General features: G+C 37.3%; 1 protein-coding gene across 1 annotated transcript; it reads right to left on the bottom strand.

The window, feature by feature from the left end:
- Nucleotides 1-3,270: 3,270 nt before the first annotated feature.
- On the bottom strand, nt 3,271-13,401 carry irf4a (interferon regulatory factor 4a). The gene is made up of 9 exons (XM_073024193.1): nt 13,300-13,401; nt 12,645-12,847; nt 10,957-11,143; nt 10,655-10,740; nt 10,421-10,556; nt 9,083-9,190; nt 5,989-6,351; nt 5,491-5,606; nt 3,271-3,906 (listed from the first exon to the last, which is right to left on the bottom strand). Exons 2-9 carry the CDS (start codon nt 12,843-12,845, stop codon nt 3,766-3,768), a joined length of 1,338 nt encoding a protein of 445 aa, XP_072880294.1. The 5' UTR covers nt 12,846-12,847; nt 13,300-13,401; the 3' UTR covers nt 3,271-3,765.
- Nucleotides 13,402-16,377: the final 2,976 nt, after the last annotated feature.

The following is a 16,377-nucleotide window of genomic DNA, read 5'->3' as shown; positions in this document are numbered from 1 at the left end:
ATTTCTCTAACATTAAATTGAATCGTTGAATCTTTGGTATGGTCTTTCATTGATTCTGTTATGGATTTATTGAATATGTCCACAAGAAGGTGAATCTCAGGGTTGTATATAGGGACATATATGTACTTAGATAATAAATTTACTTTGAACTTTAAATTTTTGAACAAAATACACTTTGAACATTCACTTAATTTGATAAATAGAATCAAATGTAATTGTTTAAAGTCCTAAATGTCATTGTGGGCAGAAGGGCCTGTTCCTTTTCTATGTAACATAATCTTATATTTACAATTCTTTACATTCTCATTATGTATTGTTCTAAAAAAATAAAATCAGACTATTGTGTTACAGGTAAACAACTCATTATGTATTACAGAATGTAAATTAGTCAAATAGTCTCTTAGTTATGGTCAAGAATGCAATGGCTAACTGAGGATTCTGGCTTGTGATTATTGGTTGATAATAACAGGAATCAGTGTTTCTAGGAGTCCCCATGCAAGGTGATGTTTTAAAGGTGTGCTGGAATGAAGTGTGTCCTAATTGTAAATCAAAGCTTCTTACATAGAAACTGATATAACTTGCAGCAATGCCAAAAATGCCTGCACAAAAAGGAACATAAATGCAATGCAATGCGGTTATCTACCATGTACATTGTGCACAGTTTCACTAAAATATGGGCTAACTTTTATTTCCTTCCAGCTTTGCTTCATATGGAAGTGGGGATTTGTCCATTCACTTCTGAATACATCCCTGTAAAAGGAAGCTGCATATTTCAAATAACATTAAGGCAACAATATACTGAGAAGAAGTTAGTGGAGTGGGGAGAAGCTTTACTCATATTTTCTGAACAATGAGTGCTTCATGCTGACAGGAGTGGGAGGAAAATAAACGCCTTTGTGTTTCTACTACCAACTGGATACACATTTATGTGCACATTAGCAGGAATTTTCAAATGATTCATCTTCTCCAGAGAACATGCATTTCTATAGTTAACTATTAAATTTGATAACCCCTGCAATTAGTTGCAATATTAAGTGAAAAATTACATTTTCTACATTTCAAATGAGTCAAAAATTTCAATTTAAACAAGAGTAAAGTATCTTACTTTAATATAATTCCAGTTTATCGACATATGGAAAGCATTTTATGTTCTTAAGTGACTTAATGGAAAGAAACAAAAATCTTAGACCTAAACAATCATATAGTAGTGATGATTCCAAAGGTCTTTCTAAATTATCAATAACATCACTGCATTAGTAATCTGTATACTTTCAGCAAATTAACCTTACCTTTGATAGAACTTATGGTCCTGCCAACAGATCTCAAATGTTTCAGTACATTTCTCCTAGGTCAGACTAATTTATTGCAAATCAGAAACCTTTGCTTTAACTTTGAATTTAAATAGTAAGTAGCACATACGTGCAAAGAAGTCCATCTACCATATATCTTACTGCATAACCATTTACATATAGACTTGTACCATGTGACAATTAAAATTGTCTTTAATCAATGGGGCCCTTGGAGTAGGAATGTATTGTGACTGATCAAGTTGTATTTAATTAGTAATTTCAGATTTAGCTTGTTTTACCAAAGTAGAACTGAATATGAGTGGTAATATATAAAGGGCTAGTCAATCCAAAATGGTGTACTTTGTTTAGCCATTTGGTAAATTAGTCTTGATTATCAAACTGATTGAATGCCTACCTGGCTCAGCTAAATACTATAAACAAGTTCAAAGATGATTTTGTTATTTTTTCTTGTAAAGGGCTGTCTTATCTTCCCAACTACAAATTAATAATCACTGTTAAATTATGGACAGTGCAGTATTAGCTCCAATGGCCAAAATTTTTCTTTCAAAATAATGATGAGGCCAAATAGCACATGCTGTTATTTAGGCACAAATGATAAGTAGCTTCAAATTAAGGTAGATTCACAATCGTTATCCATTGTGAAGCAGCCTCTTCCTAACATCAAATGAAGTAAAGTTGGTTTACTTGCATTAATATAAAGTCACAAAAGAGAGCCAAACCTTGTCTATTGCAGTCCCAGTATCTAGTTAATACTGGGATTTAAAATTAAGCATTAAATGAGTGAAGTATCATTTTGCTTAATCTCATTCTAAATCTGTTTTTCATTCTGTCTCTGGTCACCTTTCACTCTCAATTAACTTTAGAGCTCTTAAATCTGATTGTGTATCAACTGCAATAGTAAGTTTGATCCCAATACAAACCAAAGAAACAATACAGTGGTTGCACTAAGATCATTTAGAAAAGGCAGCAATGTTTTTAGAACTATTAATTATTCTTGTTAGGTGGCCAAGTAGAGATACGTCTCTACCAACAGAGGTGTTCCCTCCACTGGCCTTCAGGTCACCCTTGGGCAAGGTGTAGCACCTGCTTAGCCCCCCCAATCAGGGTCATGTGAAGCCATGGGAACAAGTAAGAGCAGCAGGCGCATATCACAAGTCCTAGTTATGCAGCCACTGACACCAGGCAGACAATCTCTGAAGAGTATTGATAATACTCTTCACCACCCAGGAGAAGGCAATGGCAAACTACATCTGTAGAAAAATTTACCAAGAACCATCATGGCCATGGAAGGACCATGGTTGCCCATGTTATAAGACACGGTACATAACGAATGAATGAGCAAATCATTCTTGGGTGACATTATTCCAATTAAACATAAACTCTGGTAAACATTAAATTCAAGAGCAGCATGAACATATCTACACAAAACTGATCCTACAGTCAATTTAATTGTATCTCTTGTTCTACACTGTCCATAATGATAAAACTAAGAGTCCTGGGATACTACAACTTAAATATATGCAATTATACCGTATACCTGTAATCTTAATACTTATATGCTTAGCACAGTATATGTAACTGTACAATAGTTATGCTGTAATAAGATCTTCAGCAAAAGAACAATGTGTACTAAAAAGAAACATATTGTATAGATCATGCTTGGAATTACCCTGTGACTAAATGACAGCTGGTAAACATGGGACTTGCAGGTCAGTTGACTAACATGAAAACAGGAAGCCTTGGAATAATGGTCTGATGTTAATTTAAATTATTGTCCTGGCAGCAATAATATTGTTATTAACTATTAGGACAGAATTCAAAACTCTGAGTGATCATGCATTTCTTTTACCTTTTTATAAAGCTTGCCCATTATAGTGCTTAAGAGATCTGAGTTAAAATGAATAACAAATATACCAAATGTTAAGATTTTCACCTCAGAATTTACTTTTTAAAAACTTTATTTTTATTAGAAAAAAAATCTGTTTGACAGCTTAAAAAACTAAACATATATTGAAACATTTCTGAGAAATTTACATTGCATGCTAATTTGGGATATTATATCCCAGTAGTCTCTTTCACATCTCAGATGTAAAATTGCAAAAGTATGAACTTCCCTGAGAATCACAACTCCAAAATAAATACATTTCCCTACAAGAATAGCATTGCCCTGCACAAAGTGCTCTGATATAAAAACTAGCCAAATCATCAGGTTTCATTCCGAGACAGTAAAATGACCACAGCAATCATCCCTTGAGAGTCTATGTCACAGTATATCATCACTCACAATGTAATATTGACAGGCTTTCTTCAGCAGCTGGCTGAGTTACTCCTTGTGTCTGTACTTTCGCAAGATGAAAGAAAACAGAAAGGACAATTCTCTTTATTGAAATTGAAGAAGTTGCTGGACCTGGGCTTTTCCTGAGTATAACAATAAAACCAATGGTTCTTCAAACTTTCAGTCTTGCATTGAATGTCGAATAGATCTATGATAATCCTCCGGACTGTTCACATGATCAGACATTTCATACCCTCGAAGCAGATGTCCGCTGTTCTGCTGAGTGAAGTAGTAAAGCTGCCTGGCAAACACTGGCTCGATCTAAAGACAAACAAAAAGTCCATTTATATTGCTTACATTCTGGTTTCATTTGCTTCTCAAACTGCACAGCATTCACTAAAATTTTAATCATACACTGACAACAGAAATCCCACAATCATTTAAAGCAGTTGAAAACCGATTTTGCAGGACTGGTCCCAGTAATTTTCTTTGCTCCAGAACTGCTTTAAGAAATACCGACCAAAGTCAGAGTGAGAGGAAGTTCTCACCACATAGCAGGCAAATTGACAACATCTCATACATGGGATGGGTTGAGGATACTGGATGAAAGTTGAACCAGGAGAATTTCAAGCAATGGAAGACAACACATTTGTGCCATTTAAAATGATTACACTCTCTTTGTTGATATTATGAAGTGTAATAATGCTCTAGGCTTCTCACAATTTGTGTTGTATCTGATTAATCTTAAATGCAGCCAATTTATGATTTGGCACCATAATAATAGATACAAAAGATCACCAATAACTAGCTCAGGCCAGATTAAGATCTCTCCAATGACTGTTTTTCAATCTCAGTCATTGTTTGGGAAAGATATCTCCAACAAGACCAAGCATTTCCTTAATGACAGTGGCAAGCAAAGTGAATGCAGTGGCTTCACCTGAACACCTTACATACTTTGGATTAGCCAGCTGAAAGAGTGCATGGTGATCTGCATGAAATGCATATAATGAGGAGGAGCAAAATAATGGAGGTGGGATGAAGAGGGGAGGAATATGTTTTATTAAGGATACAAACTAGCCAAGACTATTGATGTAATGAGATCTATGCAGTCTGTTAAAGATTTAATGCCCGACCATCTCGAACTGCTCTTTATAAAAGAACACCAGCTAGATTCAATTGTAGCCAGACAGTTTTGTGCAATAGGTGAGAAATCAGAAATGAGAAGACATGCACTCAGGAAAATACTGAAAATACTTTACTAGAACAACAAGTAAAATGTAAATATTTTGTGGTCCCTCCGATATTTTACAAATTGTAGGAGTAACTGCATTATTGATGCTTTTGCCCCCACTCACAAAATACCTCTAAGAGAAATTTGTCAATTTACTATTTGATCAAGTGTCATTCATTTTTCCAGAGATTCCAGCAGCTATCAGTTGACAAGATTTGACACATCTTTAGAATAGTAAATTGTTCTACCTACAATTCACTTCAGGTGCTAGGTTCAGTGAGGAAGATGGAAGAGATAGGTGAAGGTAACCAGATAGACAACAACCTTTAGCATGGTAAGTGGGCATGTAAGAATATGTTGCAACGTTATGTGGAAAAATGGAGGAGAATGGGACTGAACAGACTATTCTAGAAGCCAGTATAGCCCCCATTGGGCTGAATGGCCTCTTTCTGTACAAACTTGTGTTTCAAATAAAAAAATGAAAGCAAACAAATAAAAATGATTGCAGGTCTGAGTTTGAAATTAGGTACCAATCATAAACTCACACAGCGAATTGAGTGCATATTTAAATTGTTTACAAGTGCTCTATTTCTCAGTACAAACATTCTTAGGATAAAAAAAACCTCTAAATGGATCGAGTATTTCCCCACACCGTACAGTTAATATCAACTTACATGTGCTGTGATAAGTTTTCGAGATCTTTGTGGATCAGGAAATTCTTCTCCAAAACAAAATACAATTTGGTATCTTGGCATGAATGTACGCCCATGATTTGCACAGCTTTGCAGCTCTGAAGGCAACAAAACAAGTCTGTTACAATTAATCTAGTTTAAACAACTTAGTTCAAACATGATAAAGAAATGGCTAGCTGTTCAAGTATCTACTTTCTTCAAATGAGTACAATTAAGAATAATGTCAATAATTCATCTCATAAGTAATCTTTAGTCGGAATATTCTAACTGTAAATCGAACACTTACAGAACTTTCAGATTTGAGCTTAAATAGTCAAAAAGATTAGATGATCACATATTGTGGCATCTATTTACTAAACTTTTTCTGTTCACATTCATATTCACATTAACGATTGAAAAGAGTATATTATCAGAAAAAGTACATATGCTTAGGATATATAATAAAAAATATATTTATAGATAAGAAACAAAATTTAGTACCTATTAGAAATTGTTGTGTGTCAAATAGTTTGGTAATTTGGTCTCTCTCCAGCTTGTTGGGCCTGTCACTGTATGGTGCTAACGGTCCTTCCCAGTAGATTCTGCTTTGACACAATCGTTTGGCATAGAGACCATCAGGTGCCATCCACAGTAGGACTCCCTTCTCCAAGTGATTGAGAAGCTTGTCAATACCTTTGCGCTGTGCATTACTGTCTGGATAAGGAAACAGCACCTGATCTATGTTGCTGGCTGCAAATGGCTTATCATCATGGACATGGGCTATTCTACAACCTTCAGGGCTTGTAGTTGTCACATCTCTCACCAGGATGTCTCGATAAAACAAACAAATGTGTAGCCGACAGTCTGTAAAAGCAAATCAAATTGTCGATTTCAGTATATCAGCAAGCTGAAAGTCATTGACATAATTTTCAGTAAATAAAGAAACCATGAATTGCAAGATGTTTGGGCTATTCCATTGTCAGGTCCAAATATTCTTTCGACACAAACTGACAGAATCAATCAGTTAAGATAAATATGAAGCTTCTGTAGGGTCAAGTGATGGCAAGTAGATTTTCTAACTTCACAAGGCAGAACTCACAGTCTGAAATTGAGAAGATCTTGGTAACAGTTAATACCATCATAGCCACGCTTGAACATGAGAAGATTAAGGCTACATTTGCAATTCAAGGAGTCCAAATTTGGACTTCCAGTTCTGTAGTTACATTTGGCAGGTTCTCTCATCACTTGTCTTCCTTATGGTCATCTTGTATTGTTTTTTTCTCTTTCTCTTAAGTTTTCTTTCTTCCCTTTTTCTTATTTGCCCTCATTCTTAAGTGGGCTGTTTACTCACAACACTTGATTTTAATAACATCTTGATGCTTTCATTCAATTTTCAATTTCTTGTCTTCATTCATGAATTAAATTATTCTTCCCTTCTTCTTTTATCTTCTATTTTTTTCTTCAAGCCAATCATACGGCCAAGGTTGGGGAAGGGAGGGATAGTCAGGGGAATGGAGTTGGCTGAAATGCAGTCTTAGAAATACCAGGCAGGATCAGGGGTCACAGTTGTCCAATTTAGAAATCCTTCATCCCTTTTTCTGCACCCAACTGAAGAGTCTGCCATCCACTGTATGGTTGGACGCATGGCTAGATTTAACAGTGATCACAAGGTCAGTGGCTATATTCGTATTTGTCTGACTATGCTGATCCATATTAACAAAGGCCAAAATCAAATGCAATTAACTACTTGTGAAGCAATAGAGAGAATCATTGTACCAATGCAGCAAGAAAAACAACTAGGAAGCCAGTCAGATTAATTATCAGTAATGCTCTGTTGTTGTATGGGGTTAAACAAACTATATTGGGTTAACAAACTTAAAATTGAATATGATGAATACCAAAGGAATATCTGCTGCTGATGAAAAAGCCACCCACCACATTCCACATTTCACAATAAATAACCCAATCCCACATTAATAACACAAAGGTAGTTGCTAAACAATCAAGAAATACGTTATCTTAAAACTTGGAGTTAATCCATAAATTTGTTCCCTAGCATGACATTACAATTAGAGAAGCAGAGACTTTATAAGGCATTGGTCAGACCAATTGGTCAGGTAGATGGAGCTTGTCAGCCTGGGAAGGCAGTCCATCTAAGAGAGGGAAAACTCTGATTTCAAACCTCCGCTGCCTTGTGGCCATACCCACTCATGGGAAAGGCTTCGGGAGTAAACCCTGAGGACAAATCCGGAGCTGGAGTCCCTAAAGCAGTCCGACATTGCCGTCAACCTCACTCTGGCAACTCCTGCGATGACACTGGTGCCAAACTGTATTGGCCTTCGCCCTTCCCTTGAACAACATCGGTGTCGTGGAGAGGGGAGACTTGCTGCATGGGTAACTGCTGGTCTTCCATACAACCTTGCCCAGGCCTGCGCCCCAGAAACCATTCCAGGAACAGATCCATGGTCTCATGAGACTAACAGATACTAATGGCCGGACCAAATTTGAAGAATTGTGAGCTGTTCCGGGCCCAAATATCTAATAAAGGATTAACTGGCATTGGAAAGGGTCTGGAGGGGATTTATGAGAATGATCCTGGTAATGAAAGGGTTAACATATGAGAACTATTTTATGGCTCTGGGTCTTTACTCACTGGTGTTTAGAAGAATGAAGGATTCCCATTAAAACCTTTTGAATATGGAAAGGCCTGGATAGAATGGACATGGAGAGGATGCTGCCAATAGTGGAAGATTTTAGGACCAGAGGGCACAGCCTCAGAATAAAAGAATGGCCCTTTAGAACAGTGAAGAGGAGGAATTTCTTCAGTCAGAGGGTGAATCTGTGGAATTTATGGCCACAGACATCTGTGGAGACAAAGCCATTGAGTATATTTCAGGTAGAGGATTATAGGTAAGAGCATGAAGGTTACAGAGAGAAGGCAGGAGAATGGGTTTGAAAGGGGAAATAAATCAGCCATAATCAATTGACAGAGCAGACCTGATGGGGCAAATGGCTTGCTTTTGCTCCTATGTTTTATTCTGTTATGGTCCACCAAAATATGTGACTGACTTTAAAAAAGCAGAAAAACTTTCCATTGTGCTTTACAGAATTGTTACCAAACAAAATTGAAACAGGAGCATACATGCAAACACAATAGGTTCTAATAAATGCTCTAAAGAGGAGAAAAAGAATTAGAGAAGTGGATTAAAGAATAAACTGAAAGATTAGTAGCATGCTATTTGAAGGAATAAACACTAATTATAGACCAAATGACCTTGGAGATTTAACAGAAAATATCAGGTACGCCAGTGGGAGACTGTGAACAGATGTGGAAGATAGAAGTTGAATTTTTAAGACTGTGTCACAGCCACTTTGTAAGCCAGTGTGAAACAACGTACCTTGGGATGCAAGCTAAATATATTTGGTATCTCTGGGCAGCAGAGTTTGAGAAGATGAATTATGGACAGTGGAAATGAGAAAGTAACTAGTAAAGTATTGAATAAGAGCCAAATAAATTACAAGGCATGGTTAAGTACTTTTGTGTTGTTCATAGATCTGTACTGATGAATTGCAAATGCTAGAGGTGTAGCCGTACCTGAAAGGGCCAGTGCTTCACCAGATCTCATACTAGCTTCAATGGGAATACCAGGTGCTTGTGATTCAGCAGGAGCACAAGTATAAAACGACCCTGTTACCTGATAACCTGTAAAGAGAATAAAACTGAAATGACATGCTAGTTTAAAACTATTATGAGAAATTAACTGTATAATATAATCAGCCTTAATAATCCATTCAAAAATGTCATACTCATGTTAACTAAAATATTTCACAAAACTTATGATACATTGACATTAGCACCTGCATGTAACTTAGACTGCAGATCATAAACACAAGCAATTCTGCAGATGCTGGAAATCCAGAAACACACACAAAATGATGAAGGAGCTCAGCAGATCAAGCAGCATCTACGGTGAGGAATAAACAGTCAACATTTCAGGCTGAGACCCTTCATCAGGATTGTGTCACCAAGCACTGATAAGGTCCAAAATGTTGACTGGTTAATCCTCTCCATAGATGCTGCCTGACCTGCTGAGTTCCTCCAGCATTTTGTGTGTTAAAACAGATCTGTTTTGAAATGGCATTGATTTGTTAGCAATACAATTCAATTGACCTGGTTATTAATTTTTTTCACTTTAATTCACTAAATACTTTAACAGAGTCCTTCTGAAAATGACCATTATATAATTTTATATATGTGGCAAAGTGCTATTAAGTAATTTAATTCCAATTTAGCCATGTTGAGATCCGTGAATAACTTATTAAGGCTATTTATTAATCATGTCCAAACCTGTGCCTTAGTTCCTCTTTCCGTTGAACTTTCTTGTATTATTATGACTGGAATATTGCATGAATGCAGGGGTAGTACTTTACAGAAAATAATTTTGAGGCAACGTTTGAAGTCAAAGTGCATCAGCATGAATTTTCCTCTGTAGTTTTGAATGAATGATATAGCTCTCAGGATGAAGTTAAACTACCTTCTACATTTAGGATTATAACAACCAAGTTACTCTATTCTGAAAGAAAGACACTTTTTTTTCCCTTTAAATAGCTAATATAGTTAATGCCTCATGGACTTCCACTACACTGGCTCATGTTATTTATTTATTTAGAGATACAGCACAGTAACAAGTCCTTCCAGCCCACAAGCTCATTCTGCCCAATTACAACCATCAGACTAATTAACCTACTAACCCATACATCTTTGGAATATGGGAGGAAACTGGAGCAGCTGTAAGAAATGTATGTGGTCACAAGGAGAATGTGCAAACTCCCTACAGACTGCGGTGGGAATTGAATTCAGGTTGCAGACGCTACAATAATGTTACACTAAACCACTACACCCAAATCTTATTACTCCAGTGGGAAGCCTTACCATTTTCACAACCAGGTCCTTGCCAATGATGATTTCGTGGAGCAAATGGCACTGGCGAACAGGGATAGGAGAGTTCTGGATGTGGCTGTTCATATTCTCTCCAGCTACGTTCATGGGGTACAATGTAGTTTGGCAACTAAAAGACAAATTACAAATTATTTCTCAACTTAGTTGCATAAAGAGTTGTGTTATTCATTGCCAGCTGAAATGCATCAACTCTAGGGTCTCACTTACCTGAGGTGGTAGAGACGAGTATGTAGGGTAAGAATGATGGTTGACTAGTATCTGTTGATCTTCCATGCTGACTTGTTTCGAACCTCCTGAGAGTAAAAGGAAAAGATGATACTGTGAGTACAGTATTTGGAATGTATACAGATATAAAGAATAATTTAATTCCTCCTGATGACAGAAGCCTCCATATCAAAAGATATTTATGATTCAAAACCTGTTTAATTTTTTTACCCCCCCCCCCATTATAGAGTAATCAAGAAGGGAAAATGTTTCAAATGAAGTAGTCACTTAGTCTGATTATATACCTTTTTTGGCCCCCTCTGGTATAATTTTGTACACTTTATATGGATCTGAAATATCAAGTTGACTGCGATCAACCAACTCGTCAAAGTCATTGCTCTTGTTTAAAGCACATCGTAGTCTAGTCTTCCATGTTGGTGGATCTGGTTTATCAATTCCTTCACGGAACTTTCCTTTGAAAAGTGCCCAAGCCTAGGGGAAAAATTATTATAGTTTCAACAAAACAATTCTTACTCCATACTGTATAATTACTGTGCAATATGTTGAGATTCGAGATGTACATCTCGAATAATGAACAAGTTAAACATTATACATCTTGCATGCAGTCGAACCTTCAAGACTTAAATTACCTTAGAGTAGCCAAAATTATCATGACTATGAATATCTGAAGTATTTTAAAACTGTATAATGTAAATTTTCATCAAAAATTGTTCCTTTCACTGTCCTACTTCCTCCTTCATCCTACCAGGAAATAGATAAATTTAAACTCTACCAATCATTATCTGCTTTCAGGTTAAGTCATTGATTATAATTTTGTGTCCTCATGTGAGATTAAAAAGGATTTACTTATTCCAGAGGATAAAAGCTACTAATGTTCTTTGAAAATGAGCCTGAGATCACCACCCTAATAACATAACAGTGCAACCAGAACAATTAAGGGGATGTACATATTTGAATTCATTATGACTTGTCATTTAGCATTGGACAATTTATTAGCATACTTGAGCAAAATCGTAGTGAAGCATAACCATTTTACTGAAAAGAAACCTTTTCCAATAATACATCTGAGTTACTTACAGTAGATAATAGCGTTCTATTTATATACACCACGCATGTATGAATGCACATGCTCTGCACTCATGTTTTTAGCTGGTGTACATTTTTGTAATTTAAACTTTTTTTCCTGTCACCCCGTTTGCAAGAAACTAGCAATAACCTGTACCAGTAACTCATATCTCGCATGGGGATATGTAGTGAGTCACATCAGAGACATACTTTTTTATTGACTGGTTAGCGCCTTGAGAAACTAAAACAATTTCTTGGCAATACATGATTCAATTTCCCTGAAACAACAGAACTAACCCTATCGGCGTCGCTGACCAGCAATTTTACTAAGCTCAGACCACAATTATTCACGCACACCTACACAGAAAAAGCGTTTTCCTGAAATACAGGCAGTGCGGTGCAAGACATAGTGTAATAGAAAGCAGCTAATGTTACTCCCACCAGTGCGGGCAGCGCTCGCTTGGGGGAGACCGTCCCACAGGCCAGCATCTTCATCGCCTCCTACTGCACCAGGCTATAGTACTCTATGCTACTGCCTAACACAAGAATTTCCACACATTAAGAGCCTGAGAAACTCATCCCCAGTCCTATTGAGTTTGATATATGCAATGCCACATGACAGGAGTGTTTTTTTTATACCATCGGGAATAGAAGGAACTGTACAGGGTCTGGGGGCGACCGTGGAAACACCTCGGCTCACGGTTGCTGGGAACTGGCAGTGAGTGGGCTGTCACGGCCGCATTGAAAAAAAAAGCACAGAAATTAAATAAGACAAGGCGATACAGAAAGTACATGAAGCAAAAGAGGAAATTAAGACCTTCCCCCATGAGAGCGAATCACTTGTCAGAAGTACAGCAATCGAAGAAACACGCGATATACCAAGTGAGGTGAGAGAAAGTGTTTCTACCTTGAAAAGCGCCGCGTCCTCGTCTCGGTTATAATCCTGTTTGCCGGCATGTTTCCAAGGAATCCGAAAAATCGTTTTGTCTTCGTTCTCCCAGACCAGACCGGGATATTTACCGCTGTCAATCTGGTCGATCAACCATTGGCGAAGTTTGCCGTTTCCGGAAGTCACTGGAGCCATGTTGCACTCTGAATCCATATTCATTTCTATTAAATACAACGTGAGTGTGTGAAACAGTGCATAAAGATAAGAGGCATGCGGCTGAAACGATGGGCGAAATATTCACGACTTGTTGCTAACACTACTCGGGGCAAGGGATGCGAGCTATGGAACAAATTTGTCCCCGGTATGCAGAGCATCGGAAATCACTTGGACTCTGGGGCAATTTCACTCTGTATTCACAAGCAAAAAGCATTTCTAATTTCACTTTTGAACACAAGCAACACATTAAAAGTTAAATTGCAAATAAAATATGCAGCCAATACACACAAAGCCAGACTCTGTCATCCTGGTAAAGGCACGACTTAAAATTATCGCTTAAAATTTGTGGCAAGCTGTTTTTAGTCTGAGTCATCTAATCAGTGTCTAATATGAAAGTCTATAATGATTCAAAAGAAGTCGCCAATAAAGTGACAGGGTAAAGTACCAGTTCTCTTACCTTACGCGTGATGTCTAACTTCTATATGAATAACGTGTGTTAACTAGTTACGGTGTAACAGATCTACTGAGTACTAAACGTGAAAGTAAGGTTCCTTTATATGCAAACCCTTTTGGGAGGCGTGTCTCTCGCTGCATGTCAATCACATCCTGACCTCTGTTTTTGCAGAACCACGGTATTCGGAAGAGGGAGGGGGGAAAAACCAGCGAAGCACAACAATTCAAAGTATGAAACATTTACCAACGTGTTTGTTTACCAGAAGAATTGACAGATTTGCATCGAACGAAATTCAGACCCTTAGATCGGAGCAGGTGATAAATGGCAAAATTAACCTGAACATAGAATGGAAAATCAATTTGCGAAAACACTTCCTTGGGACTCAGAAGAAGTCACCCACAATTTGAATCTTTTTTTTTGGCTAATGTGATTAGTTTCAAAATGAAATTTTCGCTATGCCCTCTATAAATTTGAAGGGAGCGGACCAAAAACGACCTGACAGTGTCTTAAACATTTTTGAAATGTTGGATCTTCTCTCAAAGTAGTCATGTATCTAATCTATCACTGGACATTAACTACCTACAGTACTAATTATTACTGTAAACACATTTCAGCGCGATAGTTGCTAAATTATTTTTCAGCTAAACTCTGTTTCTGCTATAGTTCTTGATTAACTGAACAACATAGATGTAGACCAGGTTAATTCCCCTAAGACAGTCATGAAATAACACTGACACTTTTATAAGCATCAGCTCGCTGGGATTTGGAGAGAAATTGGACCAGCGTACTCGTGGATGAAGATGGCACTCTGCTGCAATGCTGCCCATTGTCAAGCAGCCAAGCAACATAGTAATGACTGTTGTCATTGCAATAATGCCCACTTGACCGAAATATAACTGGACATGCAACATGTCTCAGCAGAGAAAGAAAAGGAGAGCGGGAAAGCACATCATAAGACGAAAACACATGATTCTGTTTGAGCAAAAACATTTATATCAGCTCAAATTTGCCTAATGAGTACTTTTGACATATGACTGCTAATGTATAAATTGCTTCTGCTTCATCGTTTTAGACGTGAATTTACGTAAAAACGCAACGCAACCACTTGCCTATCGGTTTTCAATTGCATTATTACTAATTTTGTACCGCCATCTCCTGGGCACCTCTTTACTGGTGTCCTTCCGCAAAACGGTGAAATATATTTGCCGTCCAAAAACTAAACAGAACCCCCGGAGTAGTCGCAGTGACCACTCTTGTTCAGTCACAACCGACCTCCGTTCTTGATGGAATACAGACGTGAAATAAAAGAAAATAACATGAAGTCCTTATGTTGGCTTCTCAGATGGTTACAGGGAAGAAAATGTTTCATGTCGGAAATTCTAAGCAAGGAATAACTATGTGGTTTTTCATTTTTTTGTGTCCCAAACTCTACTGGTTTTAGTTAGGATTGTAGGGTGTGTTTTTATTTGCCACATTTCTCCCGTTTCATTGAAAAGGAACAGTATTTTCTTGTTTTAGAATGTAATGGGTGGTGGGAGGGGAATAGTAATGGGGAAGATAAAAATTCCATATTTCCACGTCTGGTGTGTTATCTTCCGCTTTAATTATCTGGATCTCTCAGTCAATGGATCTGTTATAATAGTCTGGGTTCCAGTAGAATGTCATTTTTATGCTCTTTTCACTTGCAAGAATTCCAGATTTGAGGACGTGTCCTGAGGTGGTACACACTTGAGAAACTTCGCATGTTGCTTTCAAATCAGGGACTACGCCTGATTTTATTAAATGGAAAATTTGTACCAATAGATAATCTTCTAACCTGATAAATAGTTGCAGAGTGAGAATACAAAGGGAAATGGTTTCTTAATGGTCAGTTTAATACACATGTCTCTATCATTTGTTTTAGAATTGTAATGTTGTACTTCTACCTGCATAACAGAATGCAGCCTGAAAATGCAAATTATGCATTTTATACCGAAGGGTATTGAAAGGGAATGTGGAATCGATTTGGAAACCAGCACATCTTTCTTAATTTATTTGGATTGTCCTTTAATTCACATGAGTGCATGTTGAGATTGGTGAGCGTGACATCTGTCTCCAAAATCCACACAATAGCACTGCCACAATATGAAGTGCGAAAATCTGGGAAGACATTAATAGTGTCTGAGATGTCCAAGTTATGTAAGGAGACCAACTTGTTATCAAAAGTGGTTAGAGTGGGAGTTCTGAAAGAGCCGTCACTTTCTCATGGTTCCATTGTGTGTAGCTAAAGAGTACTCAGAACATGTTAGCATTCAATGCTAATCTGCTTGACTAACAGATAAGATAAAATGACAGGAGACAAGAAACGCAAAATATCGTGGGCTGATGTTGGTTTGGACCTATAACGTTGCTAGACGTCTTTCCAATAACAAAAATCACTGTAAATAAGAGGCATTTGGTATTTTATACACTCTTCGCTTTCCAAATCTGCTTCTATGTATTATGAAAAGTTCGAGCAATTTTTGCACGGGCTGATAAAATGCGTTGGTCTCATTGCTAAGGGCGACAGAAGCTTTCGATTATGAATGGCAGGAAATTTTTAAAGAATTTTCTATACATTTCTTTTATTTTCCTAAAAGATAACTCAAAAGAGAATAAATAGTTCGCGCACGCACAAAACGCACACATTACTTTCAGGATATGAAAATCAAAAGAACTGCAGATGCTGGGGAAAAAAAAGAAAATACTGGAATCACACAACGGGTCAGGGAGAGCCGATGGGGAAAAAATCAGAGTGTAGTTTTCGGAAGATGACCCTTCGTCTGAACGGTTTTGACAAAAGGTCTTCTGCCCGAAAAGATAACTGTTTTTCTTTCCACAGTTACTGCCTGACTTGCTGAATGTTTCCAGCATTTTCTGTTTTTCTTTCATATATTTTATTTTCCATTGTTATTGAGAAGAAGAGAGAAGATTTGGGCGCCCACCATTGCATCGACAATTCCTGACGTGACATCACAAAAAAGTACAGACAAAAACAGGAAAAGATATAACCGTGCAAATAAACACACCTGGCATTGCTCTATAAAATAACACGGGTGGCCT

Source organism: Hemitrygon akajei, chromosome 20 (genome assembly GCF_048418815.1).
Source record: "Hemitrygon akajei chromosome 20, sHemAka1.3, whole genome shotgun sequence".
Taxonomy (NCBI): Eukaryota; Metazoa; Chordata; class Chondrichthyes; order Myliobatiformes; family Dasyatidae; genus Hemitrygon; species Hemitrygon akajei.
Note: the sequence above shows the minus strand (reverse complement) of the source record. Positions and strands in the feature narration are given on the sequence as shown.